This window comes from Branchiostoma belcheri, unplaced genomic scaffold (assembly GCF_001625305.1).
Source record: "Branchiostoma belcheri isolate BF01 breed outbred unplaced genomic scaffold, Haploidv18h27 scaffold91, whole genome shotgun sequence".
Classification (NCBI taxonomy): Eukaryota; Metazoa; Chordata; class Leptocardii; order Amphioxiformes; family Branchiostomatidae; genus Branchiostoma; species Branchiostoma belcheri.
The window spans coordinates 1373826-1396135 of record NW_017804587.1 but is presented as its reverse complement, the minus strand read 5'-3'; the positions used below and the strand labels follow the sequence as shown (position 1 = coordinate 1396135).

The 22310-nt window shown below is 43.8% G+C and overlaps 4 protein-coding genes across 4 annotated transcripts in view; 2 read left to right on the top strand and 2 right to left on the bottom strand.

Annotated features, from left to right (window-relative positions):
- Positions 1-1200, top strand: part of LOC109488035 (wiskott-Aldrich syndrome protein family member 3-like) — a 6999-nt gene extending 5799 nt beyond the window's left edge. The window contains exons 8-9 of the mRNA XM_019792176.1: positions 1-144; positions 524-1200. Coding sequence (XP_019647735.1) covers positions 1-144; positions 524-699 — 320 coding nt within the window. The 3' untranslated portion in view covers positions 700-1200. The remainder of the gene's footprint in view (positions 145-523) is intronic.
- A 2925-nt stretch (positions 1201-4125) lies between these two features.
- Positions 4126-22310, top strand: part of LOC109488110 (serine protease 23-like) — a 164901-nt gene continuing 146716 nt past the window's right edge. Inside the window, exon 1 of the mRNA XM_019792272.1 lies at positions 4126-4357. The gene's annotated coding sequence lies outside the window, so the exon portion shown is untranslated. The remainder of the gene's footprint in view (positions 4358-22310) is intronic.
- On the bottom strand, positions 5018-6941 carry LOC109488112. Its single transcript, XM_019792276.1, has 4 exons — positions 6875-6941; positions 6263-6391; positions 5201-5559; positions 5018-5049 (listed from the first exon to the last, which is right to left on the bottom strand). Exons 1-3 carry the CDS (start codon positions 6896-6898, stop codon positions 5221-5223), a joined length of 492 nt encoding a protein of 163 aa, XP_019647835.1. The 5' UTR covers positions 6899-6941; the 3' UTR covers positions 5018-5049; positions 5201-5220.
- Positions 7440-22310, bottom strand: part of LOC109488034 (methyltransferase-like protein 24) — a 35811-nt gene continuing 20940 nt past the window's right edge. The window contains exons 3-5 of the mRNA XM_019792174.1: positions 7994-8136; positions 7735-7831; positions 7440-7457 (exon numbers count right to left, since the gene is read on the bottom strand). Coding sequence (XP_019647733.1) covers positions 7440-7457; positions 7735-7831; positions 7994-8136 — 258 coding nt within the window. The remainder of the gene's footprint in view (positions 7458-7734; positions 7832-7993; positions 8137-22310) is intronic.

Here is a 22310-nt window from a genome sequence, read left to right as displayed (position 1 = left end):
CCCCCGGGACCGCCACTCCCTCGTCTGCGTCGAGTGAAGCCGGCGCGAGCCCGGCCGGAGCGGCTGCAGGGAAACCGACACAGAAACCAGCCCCGCACCCAGTAGATGACGCCCGCAGTGACCTGTTAGCAGCCATCCGGCAGGGTAAGTTATGGGAACAAAGGTGAAAGACATCCAATGCAATTCTTGACAAAGACATTTACTGCCATTTCCTAGCACATTTTTGTCATGATTTTATACTTTTACAGTGTTTTAAACACTTTAAATAACCCCAAAACATGCTGAGTTAGTTTATTTTTGGTACCAGCAATTCATAGCGAGGACCAGGCTACAATAGCAAACAAGCATGCTGAAGCAACCATTTTCCATCAGCGACATTGCATTTTTGTCTCACAGATCAGTATGCTATGGGATAGGGTTGATTCAACTTACTGCATTAAAAGAATGACCAGAAATTCAACTGATGATACAAACCTACTTCTTACATGAACTGTTTTTGATCGTTCATTTTCCTGTTTCGCAGGGATCCAACTCAAGAAGGCCGAGAAGAAAGAGCGAGAGGAGAAGGATCGTCAGACGACCGCCATGCCGCACGATGTGGCCTCCATCTTGGCTCGCCGCATGGCCGTGCAGTACAGTGATTCTGAGTCAGAGGGAGGCTCGAGCTACGGGGACGATGGTGCTTGGGAGGACGATTAAGGCTTGGACTGACAAGTTACAGGGCTAGGAAAAAAAATGTTGTGCTTCCTGTTTCCCGACCGACCCTTGAAAACCGTTGCAAGGGACATAAGTCATTAAATTTTTCGAGCTCTATGATCTGACACCTGGGTGATAAAATGTTGTACAATTGGTTTCTTTCTAACATTGACATTGAAAATAAAAGTGTCCTGAGGTCTAAAACAAGAAAAAAGATAATCCCTACCTACTGACCCTAATATTTTCAGGACTGAAACAGGAAACACAGCATTTTTTTTCCTTGGCCTAAAGGCTTGGACTGACAAGTTTCAGTTCTGAGATTTCTAGTGAACATATTTGTATGGGCTTCCCTTGCATGTTAATTAAGCCCAAAGCTTAAACCAATGGCTTTCAGTGTAGAAGAAATTCATATAAGCACATTGTACCTTAATGACATCATATAACACTGTTCAGAAGCAATGAGGTGCCACATTGGAGTGTAAATTAATAAACATACACTGACCATCATCGAAATTACTTTTACTGTGTTCGTTAGGAAATATGGGTGTCTGTTTAAAGTTAAAACTTTTGGTCCAACACAAATAATTCTCTCACCTAGCGCTTTCGACCAGTCACTCTGGTCTTCCTCAGTAGAGTGACCCAGTGACGTCACACTTCAAAGAAGCCATGTGACAAGCTTCACTGGGTCAGTCTACTGAGGAAGACCAGAGTGACTGGTTGAAAGCTCTAGGTGAGAGAATTTTTTGTGTTGGACCAAAAGTTTCAACTTTAAACATGTAACTACCAACACAGATGGACTTTCATGCTAAGTATGGGTGTCAATTAATGATAATACACACCTGTCCAAAGTGCACATTGTATACCTGCACCTGTGAACTGAATTTTGAACATTGTTGCCTCTGTGAAAAGTGATATACACCTACACGAGCACCAAAATCAAAGATTTGTACGAAGATAATCTGACGACATGCAATGGTGTGAGACTTGACGCTCTGCTTTCACTGTCCCCAAAGTGTGACTGTAGTTACAAGTGTTCTCACGAGGTCGCTATTTTGATGAAAATCAGCTTGAAATTGGGTCTTTGAGCAGCTTACTAGTTAATTGTACAGTTTGACAAGTATTAGGTCAACGACTTCTTGGTGCATGATAATAAGGAATATGGTTGCAGCACCGATGGTAGATGATAGGTGGCACTTTTGAAATACTGTACAATGACAACAGTGCTGTCCATAGGTGAAAGAAGATAGGTGAGACTGTAGTATAATGGTAAAGGATCTTGTTCCAGTTTTTAAAGACAAGCATCAACAAGTAAAAGTTTCTTTAAAATATAAGAAGCCCCTTGTTAATAGATCTATTGCTTTAAGATAGCTAGAAATATATTGTAGACTGCTGGCGCAAGTGATATAAGTACACAATACAAGTTTCATTACTTTGGCAATCTTGTTTTCCTTTCAATCCCTGGTATCTTCTACTCTACTGCATTCATTGCAAAGTCATAAAGGAAGGTATGTCAAAGCCAAAAGTTTCTTTGGCTGTAGATAGCACTACTGAAACAGTGTACATGGAATCATTGTTCACATGTCCCCCTGCTCTTAATGTCAATCTGCACAAAAATCCCCTTATGTCCCCAATGTTATCTAATAGACCTGTGAATGTATAGTACTACAGGCACTATACTATGGACTGTATTCAGCCCCATTGATATAATTATGTGATTATTATACTTTCTGTTCATTTTAAGGTGGGGAAGTTGGATCATCAGTCTGTTTAAATGATGCAGACTTTGACTTTTTTTATTGAAATATGTATATGTAATATTCATACATAAGTTTGAGGGATAAATTATGAAGCATTAAGATCAGAATTATTGGTTTGGTATGTTTTGTTAGGTCCTTTCATACATGACATTCTGAAATGGAGAATCCTCTGGTTTAAAACCCTCTGTGAGGGTTGTTGAAAAAATTATGTTTATCTTCTTCTTTCCTATGATAAATATAATGGCTATGGGGCACATGTAACACTGACAGTATTCAATAAAACAACATTAATCCATTTTCGTGGTCTTTATTCTTGTTGATAATTGTGTAATGTACATACATGTACATACTTGGTAAGGTGACATACAAATGTAACCATATATTGGAACATACACGTCCACGCACCTTGAAATGTGACAAGTCTGAATGATTATAACATCTAGGTGACAGATACAGAAATCATGAATTTGTCAATGCTAGTTTTTTTATGTCACAGCGACTAAATGCTAATCCACCCCATATTCATTAGCACTTTAGCATGCAGAGCCATACTTTGGCAATACCTTTGCCTTGTGATCCCAAGTCCAAAGTAGCTGCATGGGAGAATACAGATGATGCACAGACAAGCCCACATACCTACACCAAAACTTGTAATTAGAAATTAAAACAGGTAAAAGCAGCCACTCTCTTATTGGCCAGACTGCCAATTGCCATGCTCTTATTGGTTGAACTACTAATGGCCAATTAATGGTCATTTCATATAACATCTACCTAGAACAAATCATGACAGACGCGCTGGAGAACCACCATGGCACAGTTAGTATAGGTGGTAGGGTCGTAACCAACCTGCGCTTTGCAGACGATATAGATGGGCTGGCAGGAGGGGAACAGGAACTGGCCAACTTAGTGGAATCACTGGACACCACCTCTAGGAGGTATGGAATGGAGATCAGCGCAGAGAAAACCAAACTGATGTCAAACAATGACAAGCCAATCACGACCAAGGTAGCAGTGAACCAGGAAGAACTCCAAACAGTGGACCAGTTTAAGTACCTCGGATCCATTATTAGTAAGGAGGGATCAAAGGCAGAAGTTATATCAAGAGCGGCTCAGACAGCAGCAGCTATGGCAAGGCTGCGACCCATCTGGAGAGACAGGAACATCAGTCTAAAGTCCAAGGTTAGACTGCTACGGGCACTGGTAATTTCCATATTCCTCTACGCATGTGAGGCTTGGACTCTGACAGCCGAACTGCAAAGGAGGATACTGGCAGTGGAGATGAGGTGTTACAGAATACTCTTAAATGTAACGTACAAGGACCACGTTACAAACACAGAAGTCAGGAACATCATTAAACAAGCTACCGGAAGAAAACACCTTGAAGATCTCCTTAGCATTATTAAGAGAAGAAAGTTAAAATGGTACGGTCATGTGACGAGAAGTAAAGGCCTATCCAAAGTTATCCTACAAGGAACAGTACCAGGGAAGAGAAAGAGAGGGAGACAGAGGAAGAAATGGGACGACAACGTCAAGGAGTGGACCGGCTTGCCCCTTGCCAGTGCCCAGGCGCTGGCTCATGACAGGGAGGGATGGAGGAAGGCAGTGTGCTCAGCCACTAGGTGCCCCCACGACCACCCCCGGTCAAGGGACCGGTAAGACGGTAAAGACTAATGGCCAGCTGTCATTGTTTGAAATGCCAACTGCCATTCTTTCATTGGTCAGACTGCTAACTGCCATGTTCTCATTGGTTGACTACTAACTGCCATGCTCTCATTGGTCAGGCTGCTGTCATGTTCCATTGATTGAAATGCTAATTGTGATGGACTATAACATAACTTCTACAAGTATCTCATTCTGGATCTGTCCACAAAGAATCAAGCCACCAAGAATCTCACCAACAACAGGTAATTTCTTTTCTCTCCGTTTTCTATATACTTGTGCATTGCAGAAACTATGTACATGGGTAAATTTGCGTGGACGAGAAACAATGTCCTTGGTGCAGACAAAAATGTGGAATACTAGTACATGCTACTGCCCAAACATACAAAACCTTGTATTATATACATACAGTTGTATCATTTTAACCCAATGATTTTTCTAGCCCTTGACTTGAGTATTCTATGGTGGCTGCAAAAGCAAATGAGTCACAAATGATTTTTTAATATCTCACCCTTTCCTGTTCCTTCCTTATTTACATATAAAAGCATATCTACAGAATTAGTTTGGATTTTCTCAGTGTTGCACCCCTATGTTTTGACACCCCTTTCTGTTTTATAACTTGTCCTATCTGATTCAGTCAAGTGTTTGAATGTCAAGAAACAAAATGACCAGTAACAGAACAACATGAAAATACAGAGATGCAAATTAAAAGCACTCTGATGAAACAAAACAAAAACATATAATATGTATATCAATATAATACAACAAGGTCAGTAATTAAAAGCATTTGCAATGTTTGTTGATGCTACCAAATAAAACATACATGAATGAGAATAGTTGTAACAAGTATTATTGGAAGGTGATAGAATAATGTATACAAAAACTCATAGCTTCTTTATCTACATTCCAACCCTAAGTACTAATCTCCAAGCAGATCCTTGGGTGGCAAAAGACAGTATCAAATTGGCCAGGCAGTATCCGTTGGCCAGAGGGGGTCCAATATGCCACCCAATTCTCTCTGGCCAATGGATACTGCCTGGCCAATTTGATACTGTCTTTTGCCACCCTAGGATCTGCTTGAAGACTACCTAAACACCCCTCTCCCCCATCATGAGTTCTCCCAGTGTGTGTTAATCCACACTAACACATGACAACAGCCGACATCCAAGCGCGTGTCCTGTAGAAATCTACCAGTAGAAAGCCTCTTTGGTCTACCAGGACCGGATTCTCTGACTTGAACCTCAACTTGACTGCCAACCCTCTCTACATCTGTCTCCTTGAAGTAATGCTGGTTAAAAGTCCTGACAGTGTTGTGTCCGGGGTTGAGTGAGTCCGTGTCTGGGACCAGGTCGTGGTTGTACATGCCGACTAGGCGGTAGTTTTGGTTGTGCAGCTGGTGGAGCAGGCTGTACCAATATCGCACCACCTGCAGGGGGGATCCCATCACCTGAGGGGCAGGGAAAACAGCAAAATGAACAACTCTCGCTACGAAGTATCTCTCCAAATATATTTTTTTGTAATGGGTTTGTGTGGTGTAACAGCAGAGCATTCAGCTAAGAACCAAGAGGTCCCGGGTTCAAATCCTGCCGGCATGCCAAGTCACCAACCTTGTGACCTGGGAAAGGCACTTAATTCAGGTGAAAATGGTCATTATCATGATCATGGGCATTAAAGGAAAACAAACAAACAAACAAATATTACAAGTCAAGCAATTGTGTTGTCTGCATAATCTCTAAACAGATCTTTTGGTGGCTACAAGACAGTCTCAAATTGGCCAGGCAGTTACCCATTTGCCGGCCGAAGCACTAAAAAAGATACCAGTACAAAAGATAAAGCCTGATAAAAAATGTCAAAAAAGGAAAGGTAAAAAAAAACAGCTGAAAGAGCCAAAGCCTAAACCTCTGCTTAGAAAGTATAATCTGCAAAGATCTCTGATATTACATTCTAATATTACATTGTTGCATGTAATATGCAATACTGTTATGTCTTTTTAAAGACTTTAAAGTCTAAACAAGCCAATTTGTGCCCAAGTTTCATGTTTGTGATAAAAATAACGCATATTTACCCATCAAGAATGAAACAAAAACTTGACAAGTTTGTCAAAATGCGCGTCACTAGACAAACGTCTCCCGTGCAGCAGCGCCGCCTACCTGAAAGCCGCTCCAGTGCAGATGCACCTCCACCAGTAGCTGGTGAATCCGGGACATCGCGCCTTCCAGTAACATGTCCTCCAGGACTTTCCACTCCAGACCCTCCAAATCCATCCGCACTACGTCAACCTGAAGATGACATGTAAATTAATGGTAAAGTTTTAGGGTTAGGAAGAATCTGACTTCACTTTTTCTTTCCAGCAACACAGTTGTCCTAGAAAAACAGGTTTGGGCGTATTTTACCGCCAGCATCGTCAATAATGACGTCCTCTGCTAGAAACACTTCCGGCATCACGCAAGCACAAGTCACCAAGAGTTAAATAAATATTTATTATACCTATAGAGACAATTGTCTCTCATGCAGCTGAACCAAGTGCAACCCCAAAATATGACTTTCTACTCGTTTCTTCTTCATAATCCAATTCTTGCTAGATTGTAGTCACAAAGCGCACGCGGTTCACATTCGTTTCATAAAACCATACCGTAACAGAACCGGTGGATTGCTCATTCTTTCAATGACGAAGACTCGAGTTGTACAGTCAAAATTAAAGTTTAAACTTGCTTCATAATGACATCTATGAATACAGATGAACTTTGAAGATAATACCGTACCGTGTTGTGTCCCAGGTCCCGCATGATCGAGGTGAAGCGGCGGGTGTGCCAGCGGCCCCCCTCCGGATCCCCCTCGTGGTGAGAGTCCCGCCAGTCCAGGGCGGCACGGTGCACCCACAACTCGTCTCCGACCTGTACAGACAAAACCACGGGAAACTTTATCAACCAATCCAAAATTCAACAAAAGTCAAATACAGTAGTGGTGTGTGAAAGTGTTAGCCAATGGTTCGATGCCACTGGTGACCATTCTCTATCTTTCTCTACCCACAACTCGTCTCCGACCTGTACAGACAAACCGCAACGGCAAACGTTAGAAAGAAAACGAGCAAACATCCAACAGATGTGAAATATTGGTGTGTAAGCCAATGGGACAATACCTTTTCAAATACAATGTACATGTAGCTTGTCGACATCTGCTGACTTTTCTTATGTCATACCTGGGCCGCGATAACGTTCGATACAGACAAACCAACGGCAAACGTTATAATTTGAAACCAACCTAAGATCCAACAAAAGTTTAGCCTGGAATCACGCCCTTTTAGCCTTGACGGCCGGATAGCGACGTTTATAGGAGCGACCAAAGCTAACAAGATGGACGAGATTCCAGCTGTTTCAGCTTGCCTGCTGGCCTTTCTTTTTGATGCTTTCTTCTCATCTCTGTCTAATGCTATCTTGTCCTCATGTTCTTTCGAGATCACTCCTCTTACTCGAAGACAGGTATTACAATAGTCTTTGCCATGTTCAACTGGAACCTTTACTTGTTCCTTGGAGCCTATCGGATTGATACCCAAGTTGACACTTGTTGCGTTGCAGTAACAGTTTATGATGTATACTATATAACGGTATATTAGCCAGTCTACCTGCTGATGTTCTTCTCCTTCCAAGTCAGGGTCGAACACGTGCACCTCGCAGCCCGTGTGCGCAAGCGCCAAGGCGAACGGGTCTTTGCGCTCCAGACTGTGGCATAAGAACAAAAGAGAAAAATATGAGGGGCGCATTTAGTAAGAACTGTACACTGCGTACTAAAATATCTGTTTTCGCACATTTTTGATGAAATGTACCACTTAATTGCTATATCAGAACCGTTGGGTTCCTGAATTAGCAATGTCGTTGTCACACCTGAAGGAATAGACCACACATTCCTCTGCTTGAGGGTTCCCCAGGGCTCCTCCATGGGCGTGGTCATAACACAGTCGCCATGGCGACGCCTCGTTCTGGTTTCCCCCGACCGGCGGCATTGGTCTCAAGTCCCCGCACGGAATCTGGACAAACATAAGAACAAACTTTTCATTAATAACTTCTTACTTCTGAAATAAAGTTGGTTTTAATTACAGAATTCCTTCCCCACGAAGGATATTATCTTCTTGGTGTCTATCTTTGTTTAGATGGCGTATTTAGACACATGACGAAATAATTTATGGTTTCAGGCACGTACTGTATATTTTGCCATGTCGTGGGATACTAGAAACAACATCTACCTTTAGTTCTAAACGTCTGTCATACCTTTCAATCAAAGTGGTGAGTGATTTTCAATGCAGTGTAACGTATATATATCTATCATGTCGATGATGTTAGTCTATGTTTAGATAAAAGCAACCGATTGTTATCATGATATGATACTAGTACTTATTTTGACTCCAATCTGAGACAGGTTCTATCGATATCATAAGTGTTGCTTTGTTTGCGTTTGCATGCCGTCTGCATCGCGCTTGCTATCGTCTGATTTAGCTGTCAATCACCGCCTGCGGTGCATGCTGGGAATATCAGAGAAGATGTACGACCAGCTGGGTGACATATGTCAGACGTGCGGCGTTCCATTTGACCCTGACCTTGTGAGGATGTCTCTTAAACTGTTATCAATACAGGGATTTCGAAGATAAGCGCAACAACGTCTGTTTCTGTGTCAGACGAGTGGAAATCTCAAAATAAACGGACGAGACAGAGGTCAGAAATGTCAGACAGATAAAGACCCACGCATTTGACCTTGTCAAGGGCCTCTTACATTCTTGTCAATCGGGAAAGATAACAGCAGGTCATTGCATCAGATCATAAATTTCCACAAAGTACAATATCTAGTATGAAGGCTGTCCTGGCTTCAACATCAATGGCATCCAAGCTATCTGGATTATAACGCCTTCGTTTGTCAAGGGCCTCTTATAGCCTGACTAAATCGCGCTCCTGGCGGCCGCTGCCCTAGGTTGCCGCCGAGAGCTTTGTATACACAGGCTAGGGCCTCTTATTACCTTCGCCAAGAAGGTTATGTTTTCAGAGGCGTTCGTGTGTCTGTCTGTCTGTCTGTCTGTGACCACGATAACTCGAGAAGGCTTAAATGGATTGTCTTCATACTTGGTAGGTGGGTAGGTCTTGATGAGACCTCAAAATGATTAGATTTTGGGCCCCCTGGCGGCTTGCTGTGGTACTGCAGCTGAACTTCCGGTTTTGATATCTCGTGATCTGGACATGCTAGGGTCACGAAATTTGGATGGTAGGCAGCTCTTGTGCTGGGGAAGAAGTGACGTAGGTTTGGACCCCCTAGCGGCATGCTCTGGAACTGCAGGAGCATTTCTTTTAAAAATATTCAAAAGAGGATAACTCAAGAACCGGTTAACGGATCGTCATGATTTTTGGTATGTAGGGAGCTTAAGTGACGCTTGACATAATTATGCGACAATTATGCAAATCTATATGTAATTTGCATAATTTATGAGGAAATTCTATGAATCAGCTGCATTACATTATAGGACTATTTAAGCTAGTGATACATGTAATTGAGAACAGGAGAAAAACAGGCAGATATTGATTATGTAAATTAACACTTAATTTGCATAATTGATGAGAAAATGTTATAATTCCATAATGGTAACTGCCTGGAATTTCATACTTGGGGTATTTGAAAGTTAAGTAAAGGTCAACATCATTAAACATAACTTATTCAAATGAGGACCTCATTTGCATAATTTATGAGGAAATGATAGAATGGCTTTCTTTGTTAAGATAAGGCTGTCTTTTGGTGGAGAATATGATCAACTGATATAATTCACGCAAATGAGGATCCTATTTGCATAATCAGGAGGAATAATCTTTGTCAGTCATAAAGATTAACATCACTTGGCGAAGGTATGAGATCGTTGAACTCTAGTATTCCTGATAAGATAACAGTAGGTCATTGCATAAGATCATAATTATATAAATTTCCACAAAGTATAATATCTAGTATGAAGGCTGTCCTGGCTTCAACATCAATGGCATCCAAGCTATCTGAATTATAACGCCTTCGACTGTCAAGACTCTAGGGCCTCTTATATTCTTGTCAATCGGGAAAGATAACCGTAGGTCATCGCTTCTGCGTCAGGTCATAATTTCTTGCAGATAAAACAGTGAACAACAAAGTTGAATGTCTGGTAATATGAAGGCTGTCCTGGCTTCAACTGCAACTTGTTCAATGGCTACCAAGATATCTGAACTGTCGCTTCTTATATTCTAGTCAATCGGGAAAGATAACAGATAGAAGGTCGTCGCTTCTGCGTCAGGTCATAAATTTCTTGAAGATAAAACAGTGGACAACTAAATTCAATATCTGGGATGAGGGTTGTCCTGGCTTCAATGTCAATGGCATCCAAGATATTCCACGATAGCGCGCGTTTCAGCTTCAAGAGACCTTTGTCGTACGAAACAGCTTTAAAAGTCACATTCGTCGAATTTTCGAAACTGCTTCGACGCACGCGGAATGCGTTCGAATTGTTCCATGAAACCTTTGGAATCCTGTGTGATAACCAAATAGAACCCCGTGTAAAATATAAAACGTAATCATGATGGACCTGTACTCACCAGTGTCTGGCTTGTACCTTAAGTTTACACTTAACAATATATTCTAGCTTGCAATGGATTGATTCTGCAGTATTTTGAGCGCATTTTAAGTAGAATATTTTCCAGTTTTAGATAAGTATTTAGGTCTGTACAAACAGCTGGATCACACTGATCTTTGTTTGTCCAAAGTCCATCCGGTTTTGAGCTGACCTCTCCCCTGTTTCTTATCTTTTGACTCTGTGAACGATGTAAGTATACGAGAAAAGTTTTGATAAACCTGTGGAGCTATGGCAGTTTGTTTAGCTTGGTGAATCTGTACAAATAAAGATACCGTACATCACATATGTCCCGATATATGTCAAGATGGTGATGATACGGTAAAGTACCACCATCTGTGGCACAGGAGAGAACCGTAAAATACTGAGTTCGCAACTTCTCACGTACCTGAATATGACTCGATATAAGTTGCCTCTGTGGGTGCCAGACTGTTTCCAGGGTCTAGCACAGGCCAGTTCTTCGGCTCCAGGGCTAACATACCCTTAAGAAAATTATATGTGTTTCTTGTGTCTCAAAATATGGTCTCAATACGTCATGTTCTTCTAGTCTTTCGTCTCTTGACGTTCACGTTGCAGTTCATATTGTCCAGCATCTACTGTCTTTAGCTTTGCTCCCGCAAGACGTCGCTTTTTATTCTCGATTGTAGTTTCCACCACAGACATGACAGAGAATCATGGTTTTGCCAGGAAAGTAGACGAAACACCAGAGGCAAAGTAGAGGAATTTTTGTCCGGTAATTACCGTTTGACAGGTGCAACAGCACCATTCAATAGAGATAACAGTTATAAGCTCTTTCATGGCCTTTCATAGCTGAATGGACTGATGAAGATGTAGTAACGTTACATGTAACGTTACATGTGGTACGATTACATGTGTACAAGGGACGCGATCTGTTTTTCATTGTCACTGGACGCCTGTCCTTTTTAGGCCTTTAAGAATCTCTTACGAGCAGCCACTGCCCATCGAAGACGGCGACCTTCGAGTTTGTTTCCATGAGAGTCAATGTTAGTTTAGGTTTCACGGCATTAGACTAAAACCCAGGGTAAACGCCACTGAAGGACACTGTGCGGTTGACTTAATTCTGACCACGAGGAATGTTTAAACATTTGCTGGCGGCAAATTTGGGCCTCAGTTCCCGCCGCTGGCCGGCTTGATCTTGGCGACCCGGCCTGACCTTGGTGACCTGTGCCACTTGACCTCCTCCTGCTAGCCCCTTGAGTATCAGCTGTGTTAGGATGTCTACAGACATAGACCACCCGGGGGTACGAGTCACTGCCACTGTTGCTTCTCCTATCGTAAATGATTTATGATATGCCTCAAGATACGTATGAAGTCTGAGACAGAGTGGGTGGGTGAGTGGGTGAGTGGGTGAGTGAGTGAGTGAGTGAGTGAGTGAGTGAGTGAGTGAGTGAGTGAGTGAGTGAGTGAGTGAGTGAGTGAGTGAGTGAGTGAGTGAGTGAGTGAGTGAGAGGGGAGAGGGAGAGAAAAAGAGACAGGGGACAGGAGAGAACTAAAAATCTGAAGATGACCAAAGGGGTATCCTTCCTTCAAATGTATCGACGCAGGTCAATATTTTTCGGGTCTCCAAATCCTATACCTGTATACCCTACCTAGACCCTGGTGGAAGCTAGCGATGTTTTCTTGGCTTTTTAGACCGCTGTAGTATAGCCTCATTCCAGCGACCGTCTTAAGTTAAAAAGCAAACCATCCAGGCTACAGCCGTTGCTACGATTGCCTCCGGAGCTTCCGAAGTTCGTTTAACTTTTGTTATTTGTTATTACCCTAGAAACCCTGTCGCCTTCTTTTCCCCCTTCTAATGTCCCTGGGGTACAGGTGTCACGGTCGCCCTTACAGAGGATCAACCTTAATAGGACTGAAGCCGCGACTTTTGGCACCAGGAATGCGCCAAGGAAAGCAGTTATCAGGAGACACATTCCTGGAGATGACGTCCCTGGTTATCCTGTAAATAACTGACTTTAACATATTTGCGGGTCCAGTGGAAGTAACCTGACTGGACAAGGTCGTCTGTCGGTGTTAGAACGCGAGGGGAGGGGGGCGGCGACAGAGAATGTTCGAAATCAGTGGATCTTGACATTACTGGCTCGAAGCACGCCCATGCCGTGAATTATTATTGTACATTAGATATACCCTGATATCCATTACAGTTTTCTTGGCAACTTGCACCACGTGAAGTGTCCAAACGGCACGGGAGAGCAGTAATTATGTCAGGCGATATTCTGTCATCATTACTTTCAGCCGTGATTTGTAACTGAGATCTCTTCTTAGGATTACTAGAGTCGTCCAAGGCTAGGAAAAACATAAAGATGGAACAGTATTTCTAGTTCTTTTCCGGACCATTTGAAATAGACTTGCCCCAACAAGTGGTTGCGTTTGCATTGCTATCTTCTATTCCCACGGACAACCTCGCGTTACGTAGACTTGTAGCGTGCGTAGACTTACTACTAGGGCTTATCCAGACAAATTACGCTCAGAAAGCACGTTTTGAGCTGTTGGGCACCGTCCCGAAATGGCGGCGGTGCAGACGACAGGGACAGTTTACATGTAGCCTGGGTGCCAGACTGTTGCCAGGGACAGTAACGTTATATACAGGAGCTAGCTCCTCGGCTCAAGTCCAACCCGTCTCTTACAATATTTTACCATAGACTCCCCTCAGTTCGGACCCTGTGCAAGAGATAAATAGACCCTGAGAGCCAAATCTGGGATCGGGGCTTGTGGCATGCCCTTAGCATCTACCAGGCTTCGGGAGGCGGCTGGAAATAGTAGAATTTAGAAATTGGCCAAATGGAGAGATGACATGCCGAGGGAGTTGGTCCGCTAGAAACTTGAGTAGTTTTTCGGGTGCGGCAAACTGTACTTTCTATCTAGCGGACCAGCTCCCCGACATGTTATCTCACTCAATTTGGCCAATTCCTACTCTTTCCAGCCGCCTGCCGAAGCCTGGTGAAGCCTGGTAGAGGCTAGCATCGCCGGCCGAAGGGAGTACCGCGTCGCGCCAGGGTCTGGCCTGCAGGACAGGGACAGTCTGTTAGCGCGGCGGGCCCTGTGTGTTGTGTAACCACGTAATCACGTCTAATGACTCCGGCGCTCAGGAATGCCTGACGACCACCCCAAGGACGGCCGCAAATCAGAAGGAATGTCAACTCACTCGGTGGAGTCTTAGTTTTAGGGATTTAGGGACTAAGAAGAAGTAATGACAGTAGCGGTGGAAGCATTCTCTGATGTAAATCTGTATCAGTAAAGCCGGTATAATCTAGCCTCGACCAGGCTTCGGGGAGGCGACTGGAAAGAGTAGAAATCGGCCAAATAGAGAGATAAGCATGCCAAGGGAGTTTGTTCGGGTGTGGCGAAATGTTCTCTCAACGGACAAACTCCCTTGGCATGCTTAGTTCTGTTTGGTCGATTTCGACACTTTCCAGCCGCCTCCCGAAGCCTGATAGAGGCTTGCTATAACCGCCCTTCGGCGTGACACACCAGCTTCGACCGAAATCAGACGGAATGTCAACTCGACGTGCCTAAAGGCCGTCTTAACGCAACGGTGACTCTTCTTTAAGTCTCGGTGGAGTCTTCAGGGGATTTAGGGACGACGAAGAAGTAATGACAGAAGCGGTGGAAACATTCTCTGATGTAAATCTGATGCTGACAACAATCCGCCTTTAAAACACTGAAGGTTTGGTAACGTGAAGAAAAAGAAAGAAAGAACAAGAAATCGAAGGAAGTAAGTAAGAAAGTAGGAAAGAAAAAAGTGTATAAAACTTTTTATGACTTTTCAAACGCTTGCAGTTAGATGTGCAAAGATTGGTCGTTCGGTGTAATACAGCCAGCTGCCGCCGCGCCGCGTGCCTGGGAAGCTTGTGTACTACACTGAATGTGGTTATACCGGCTATACACTACAGATACAGATACATTTACAGAATTGTTTTGGCAGTTTGACTCACAAAGAACGCACGGCTAGTGTCCCCGTCTGACCGAACATACAGGTACTCCTTTAGCTGACCAACTCCCCTGGCATGTTATCCGTCTGTCTATTTGGCCAATTTCTACTCATTCCAGCCGCTCCTGAAGCCTGGTAGAGGCTATGTGTTTGGTGCTTGAGGGTTGGTTAGAGCATATTGCGTAGACTTTTAAAATGGCTCTTTCATATTCGTAGACTAGTTCGGTGCACGATTTTGATGCTGTAGGTTTTTGGCCGATGAGGCTCTGACCGAACCACGGTGACCGAACATACAGGTGACATTGTTTCAGCTCGGCGGTGTGCAGGTATGTCCTGTTGTTCCTCTATATCCTTCAGAAGACGATGTTATCATGCAACAGTACCCTACTGTCCGGGACAGAGGAGTGTTTTGTCTCGGGACGTTTCGCGAGAAGCCGCGATAGTCTGACGGAAGCCAGGAGAGCAGCAACCGTGAACGGAGCTCAATACACAGGGCTCGAAATTCTTTTTTCTGCATGCAGGTAACATTGAAACTTACGTGCACAAGACAACTTTTACCTTCACCACTCAGACCTTTAGATGTATGGATCGTTAAAAAGTTTCTACCTCCAGGATCATACTAAAAAAAACTGTTCAGAAACCATTGTCATCATTTCTTCATAGGTGGTAAGAGTCAATGCAGCAAATAAAAATCCACATACCTACATTTACGTATAAATCCTGAACATGCACCAGGACAGGTTGGGTGCAGGTAGACATCAGAAATACCTGCACAGCCCTTATTTTACCTGCACTAAGGTACATACGCACCCAGTATTTCGAGCCCTGATACACTTTGTCATTGTGTGTTGGTCTCTGTAGTTAGCTATATACACAAGACGGGGATAGCTTTCCAATAACAGTATGGGACTACAGGAAGATGACACGGCGTTTTGAGCGACAGCTAACCGTAGCGGCACAGTCTGGTTGGTAGAGTAGAGACTGTATGAAAGAGTCTGTTTTAGCCAAACAGGTGAAGTCATCGTAGCCTGGATGCCAGACTGTGTCCAGGTCAGCTCCTCTGCTCTAAGGTCAATATGCCCCCAATAAAATTTTACACAGCCTCCCTTGGCCTTGAGTAAGGCCCTGAAACAGTCTGGCATCCAGGCTAAAGTCGCCGTTACAGATGACAGAGGTGTATCATATTTCATATGTTCTGTAAAACGTTGTGGTCGTCCTAATTACTTGCTACATAATGTATTAGTGCGTAAACACCTATGCTTTTTCGATGAAGGTTAGACATCCAGGTAATGAGATACACCAGGAAATTGTTACTCAAGCAGCTGGATAGATTTTGAAAACTCCGGCTGTCACTAACGAAATGTAGTGGATGTTACATGAAACAGTTACAGGTGATACATTGAAAAGGGTGATATAGCCAACTGCCGCCGCGCCGCGTGCCTGCGAAGCTGGTGTGTTACGCCCAAGGGCGGTGACGCCGGCTATACTGATACAGATACAGAAACGTCTGTTTGTCTTCAGGTCTTTTCTTTAGTCCTTTATACCAATAAAAACGCCTTTGTCTAATTGTCCCCGTTTGAATGCCGAAGTGCCAATCCGAATTTTCCGCCACACGTGGAATGAGTTGTTTATGGTCAGGGTCGACCTTGGGTAACCTTGCGGTCAGTGGTTTAACAGTTGCCATATGTCACCATAGGGAACATGACAATTTTTCCGGCAGGAGGAATACCAATTCTTTTAACAGCCTACCAGGCTTCCAAGGCGACTGGAAAGAGAAATTGGCCAAATAGACCGATAACATGCCAGGGGAGTTGGTCCGCTTAAGGAGTACGCAGGAGTGGCAAACTGTGCTACTTTTATTAGCAAATCGACTCCCCTGGTATGTTATTTCTCTATTTGGCCAATTTCTACTCTTTCCAGCCGCTTCCTGAAGCCTGGTACGTGTTTGGTGCTTGAGTGTTGGTTAGAGCATATTACGTAGACTTTTAAAATGGCTCTTTCATATTCGTAGGCCATCGTGCAATTTTGATGTAGATTTTCGGCCAAGCTGTGACAGAACCAACAACCGGCAAGGATCTAAGATATCCTTTTCCGTAAGAACACAACTGCTGGTACGGCTGTTCCAAGAATGCCCTCAGTTTGTATGTGTCTCTATAGCTAAGAGGCAAAGCCCGAGCAATGGCGAGTTTTATCCAGACTCCAACCAAGCTAAAAGGTCCAACGCGTATTGCCTCTTTCTCCTTTCTGCTAATGCACCCAAGAAGTTCCAACAGACGCAAAACTCGGCCGGCGTGGTTTTCATCACTGTTCTAGCCCGGGGCGGTGGACGTTCTTAAGTGTGGCTTAATTTACAGACAATTTAAAGCTATTTCGGTTTAAGGCAATAGGAATCCAATCATGGTAAATACTTCCCGTGCGCTGGTCGGAGGAAACAAAGCGGGAAACTGCGGTGTTGTGTTGTCTAGGGTAAGTGGAGATATCCGGACTGTCTGGACCAAACTTTCTAAACAACATTTTAAGGGACGGGAAAGTTGTGAGAACGCTTTTGTGTGTTGCTGATCAATTGACCTATGTTACAGGTCCAGAGACAGTCAGTAGTTGTTAGCTCAATGTAATCTCCAAGCAGATCCCTTTCGGTGGCAAAAAGACAGTATCAAATTGGCCAGGCGGCCACCGACGGGCAAAAAACGGCCATATATAAAAAGCTAAAAATCATTCCCCCACGACCTCTGCTTGGAGAGTAAGCTCAATGCAAAATGGCTTGGTTGGACCAAGAAAGTTTGAAAAAAAAAAGAAGAAATCGGGAGATTTCAGACTTCCGGGATGTAATTTTGTTTTTTTGTGACCTTCAAGTTCACCTTATTTCCTGTGTCTGACCTTTTGACCTCCTTGTCATTCTGCCTGTTAATCTTGTTCCGCCCACGTGCTGTCAACCTATTCTCAAGTTGACCCTCAAGTTGTTTATTGAGATTTACCACATTTGTGGAAGGGATGACATACCAGGTGACTATAACCTTTTCAAGATGTCAGGAAACTCCTATACTGTAAGGGTTTGTAAGGTTAGAACGCACCCACAGCGAAATCACCTACTATTTTCGTGTGTTGGGTTCTTAACGTGCTAAAGGCGTGATTCTCCTCAAACACGGGACCTTCGATCCAAATATTACGTTCCATCCGACAGGACGTCCCTGACCGAAGCTAGTAGATACTCATTTTCATCTGAGTCAAGTGAAGAAACAGGTTTTAAGTGCCTTTCCCAAGGGCACAGCACTGGGGCTCCATGGGACTCGAACCCTGAACCTACAAAGTCTAAGTCAGCAAACAAGGCTAACTACACGACCGCCTTTCCACCTTTAGAACTAACGTGAGTTGCAGGATGTGTACACCTGTCAGCATCCGTCGCCATGGCACAACTAACGAGACTAACAAGCTAGAGGTCTGGTCAATATTAACGTTCATTAGATAAAATTGCCACGGTCAAGAAAACCCTTGGGCGGACAGCTTGCTCTGATCTTTGCCAAGTTAAAAGTGACATATCCTGTTATTAAAGAACACAGTAACATATATCAATGGCCCACTTACAACTTGGAGCCTTGCCATCGAGGTCTGGGTTTGATTCCTGCACTTTTTCCGCATGTCGAATAGATTTAACTGTAGTTAATAGAAAGGATGAACAGTTAAACCCAGAGGGATGGACCGAACCTATTAAATCTATTCGACGTGGGGAACTTGAAGAGGAGTTAAACCCAGAATGTTATGGCAAGAATCCAAGCTACAAGTACGCGATAGATAACATTACCTGTAGTTAATAGGAAGAGGATGAGCAATTTAGGGCAGGGGAATGTACCAGACCCTCTAGGCATGGTTCGGTTTGATCCTACGGTGAACCGAATCAAATGTGCCCTAGATGCCGTCCTAGTTAGTAGTCAGCATATCAGCTCACATATTCGCCACTCAACAAATGTTGGGCATACAAAAGCCATAAAGACGGTAAAATAAATAGTCTCTAACAGGATCTATTAGACCGTTACTAAACGAACTATTCGAACACCATAAGCCCCGCCCCCTGTTCTATTTCGAACACCTATTTCGACGAAAGTGTTCTAAATAGAACAGGGGTTCGACGGAGGTGTTCGAATTAGAACAGGGGGTTCGACGCGTTCGAGCGGGAACGGTTTATTTTGTTTTACTTGCTTGCTATAGACAATATTGGTATCTGGTGTCTATGTTCATCACAATGTGTAAATATTGAAACGGGGATACAGTGTGTTAGTTACAATTAAAAATGCTTGCACTCTCGCAGTCTTTTTTTTTTTTTTCAAAGAAAAGTTAGTCGGAGAAACAGGTGTCTCCTCTCTCCAGTCTACCACGTCCTCTAATGAACAATTCGGTTCGTATCTCATAGACGTCTATGACTGCATGCCACGCTAGAAAAGAAATGATCAGACATAGTTTCGGCGGGAAAGAATGTGTTTAATTGTTGCTCTAAGGCCCAGTACGCCAGCTGGCCAGCCCGAAGTGTCGTTTGAGGTTTCCGTTGACAGGAACAGCATGACTTCTGACTGCAGCAGCACGCAGCTTGGCGAGGATCTTGTGATTGAATCGTTTTCTGGCGTACTAAAATGATATCGACTTCAAACAAGAAAAGAAGACCCATACATGCATAAAATATCTGGAGTTTGGGGGGAATTTCCTATCGTGAATTTCTGTAGACAAGGCAAGGATCGAAGACCTCATACCGCTTTGAAATAGTTTTAGTGAATTTCGTATCATGAATTTTTAGACACAACGTTAAACATAGCAGGAATTGAAGACCGGAAATGAGATAAACTTTGCTGGGACCTTTGACTTAACTTTTTGTCGGTGTCTCCGACTTGTGGAAACACAGACAAACAAACAGACACACCGAAAACAAAATGCGCCCGTTCCGGTTGTAACAAAGGTTGCGATTGGACAGTTCAACCATAACAGACGTCCCTCCATTGGCTAATTCAACAATGGTCTCCCTAGACCGAACTACCAACATACGTGTCAACAGTTTTTCATTACATGTCTTCTGGCTACCTTAGAAAAGCATTTCTTAATGCGATACAGCCCCCACCACTTTGTGCTCTTGAGTTTCAGTAAAGCGTTTTCCGGTGTAACCTTTAAGTCCTGATATATCTGGAGAGGTTGACTGAGTTGGCTCCAGATCCGAGGCGACAGTCGGACCTGATAACCCTTTGCGCCGACGAGAATTCCGGCAGAAATCAAAACCACGGCTTTGGCGACAGTCACAGAGTTCCGTGTGACATTTTGTGGCGTTATTTTGGCGTGTCGCTGTCTCAGTGTCTGTCTCTGGTCTGGGAAGGATGTGAGTCTCCTAAACTGTAATCAGACCGTGGGAATCGCTTGACTTTTCACGGTCGGTGTTTCATGATCAGTTGCTATTCAACCATCCACGACAGTAGTTAAAGTCGACGTCTAGTCTGCTGAGAAAAATCTGTGGGAAAGGGGTCTATAATTCACCACGACATTGCGGCGCATGCCATGCAGGGTGTCTTGTTAACAGGTCTATGTTGTCTATTCGCCTCCTTACTACCTTTACCTGAGACAAATCTGAACAGGTGCATACTTTGGTCTATCTCGGACTGGTTGGAGGTAGGCTAAAACCCAAGCAGATGTTGGGAGACACTTTTTTGCTGAAAATGGTTTTCTTAAGGGACCTGTCACATACGCTGCCTTGATATAGCGTTATAAAACTTTTATCAAAAGGCTGCCTAAAATCCTTGCCACCAACAAGAAAAAGGGTTGGTTTTGTCACAGTCCGCTTAAAAATTCCATGGCATCATAATCTATTCATCCCACGGACGACCTACGACAAATGATCCTGCGCCGTCAAGAAGCCAGAAAAAAGTTACCATTTGCACCATTTGCCTCCAGACATCTGCTTGGAGAGATCTAGACTCGAAGAAACTTGCCGTACCGTCGTGGAATCCGCTATTTGTCCGGGATTACAGTACCTTCTCGCCGCCCTTGACTGACAGCGAACACCATAAGCCCCGCCCCCTGTTCAATTTCGAACTCCTATTTCGACGGACGTGTTCGAAACAGAGCAGGGGGTTAGGCGGAAGTGTTCGAAATAGAACAAGGCGTTCGACGGAAGTGTTCGAAACAGAACAGGGGGTTCGACGGAAGTGTCCGAAATAGAACAGTGGGTTCGACGGAAGAGTCCGAAATAGAACAGGGGGTTCGACGGAAGTGTTTGAAATAGAACAGGGGTTCGGCGCGTTCGATCAGGATCGGTCTATTTCTGTTTTACTTGCTTGCTAGGATTACCTTCTCGCCACCCCTGACTGACAGCGTTGCTCTTCTCATTTCACGAAGGATCAAGGACATGATTCAAGGTTGTGGTTTATTTGTGTGCCATGACATGAGGTCCTGGCCTCTAGTGTAGGCGTGCTCGTCAGATATACAAGGGGATTATGTTATACGGATTGGAAGGGTTAGATTTGAGTGTAACTCAAACTTGTCGTTACGGCGACTCGGCTTCGTGATTGACATAAAACAGTCGGGGAGAGTTCACGGTTGAAAGACGAAAGAAACCAAAGAAGAGTAACAACGTTAGGAGTTACAAATCAACGTTAGGAGTTACAAATCATTTTCTGAGTCAGCCAAATATCTAGGATGAAGCAGATATAGCATAGGCTTTTTGGAAAAGATATACGTAAAAAAAATCGTCACGAAACTGGAAAAGTAAAAAAAGTCGATGATACGAAGTGATACCACATTTTGGGAGAGAAATTTAGATTACTAACAGATTTTCGAACTCCAGAATACCTTTCGTCGCAAACTTGTGCCAACTTACAGAGAAGTTTTTGCTGACATCGAAATCAATACCTACCGCGCGTACCGCCAAACGTTGATTAAAATTTACTGTCGCCATTCAAATCGTCCATGACGAGTACTATAACCTTGGCAGAATAACTCTTTTGGCACTTTCCAAATGTCACAATCGGCGGGGGGAACTTGGAAATGTGGCGGGGGTCAAGAGCCACACGCCCGTCTGTGTCACACTAGCGCGAAAACCCATCTGAAATCACTTGGTGGTCTTGTTAACCGGTCCTAAACTTCGCCCTAAAGTCGCCCGACACGTTCAAGTTCCGCCGTTGCTAGGCGACGTCACAGCGCGCAGACGGCCGTTCGTCGTGCCGAATGTTAAAACCATCCAGACGGCAGATTTTCAGACGTATTCGACAGACTTCGCAGCAGTCTTTAAAGTGTAAGTTTACCCAAGGTCAATATTGTCGCAGGGAAAATTTGTGGCTTTGACCTGACATTGAAAGCGATCCAACGAGAAGGATGTGTTTCAGGTGCACCCGCGCCCGGATAGCTTGTCTGTTAGCACTTTGTAGTTATATACTTGGTTTGCCCAACTTTCTTCAAAGAATGGCGTAGTATTATTGCCTTCGTTGCTCATTCAAAACTAGAAATCCGAGATACCAGACCTCCGGAACTCGTTTGGGAGTTTTCTTGAATGTATTGTGACTGTGGAGGGGATTGTATGACGTAATAATAGGGGTATAACCCACAGTCGACCCTTCCTGAATTCCTCCACGTACTGCCCACTTGCCCCCACTGT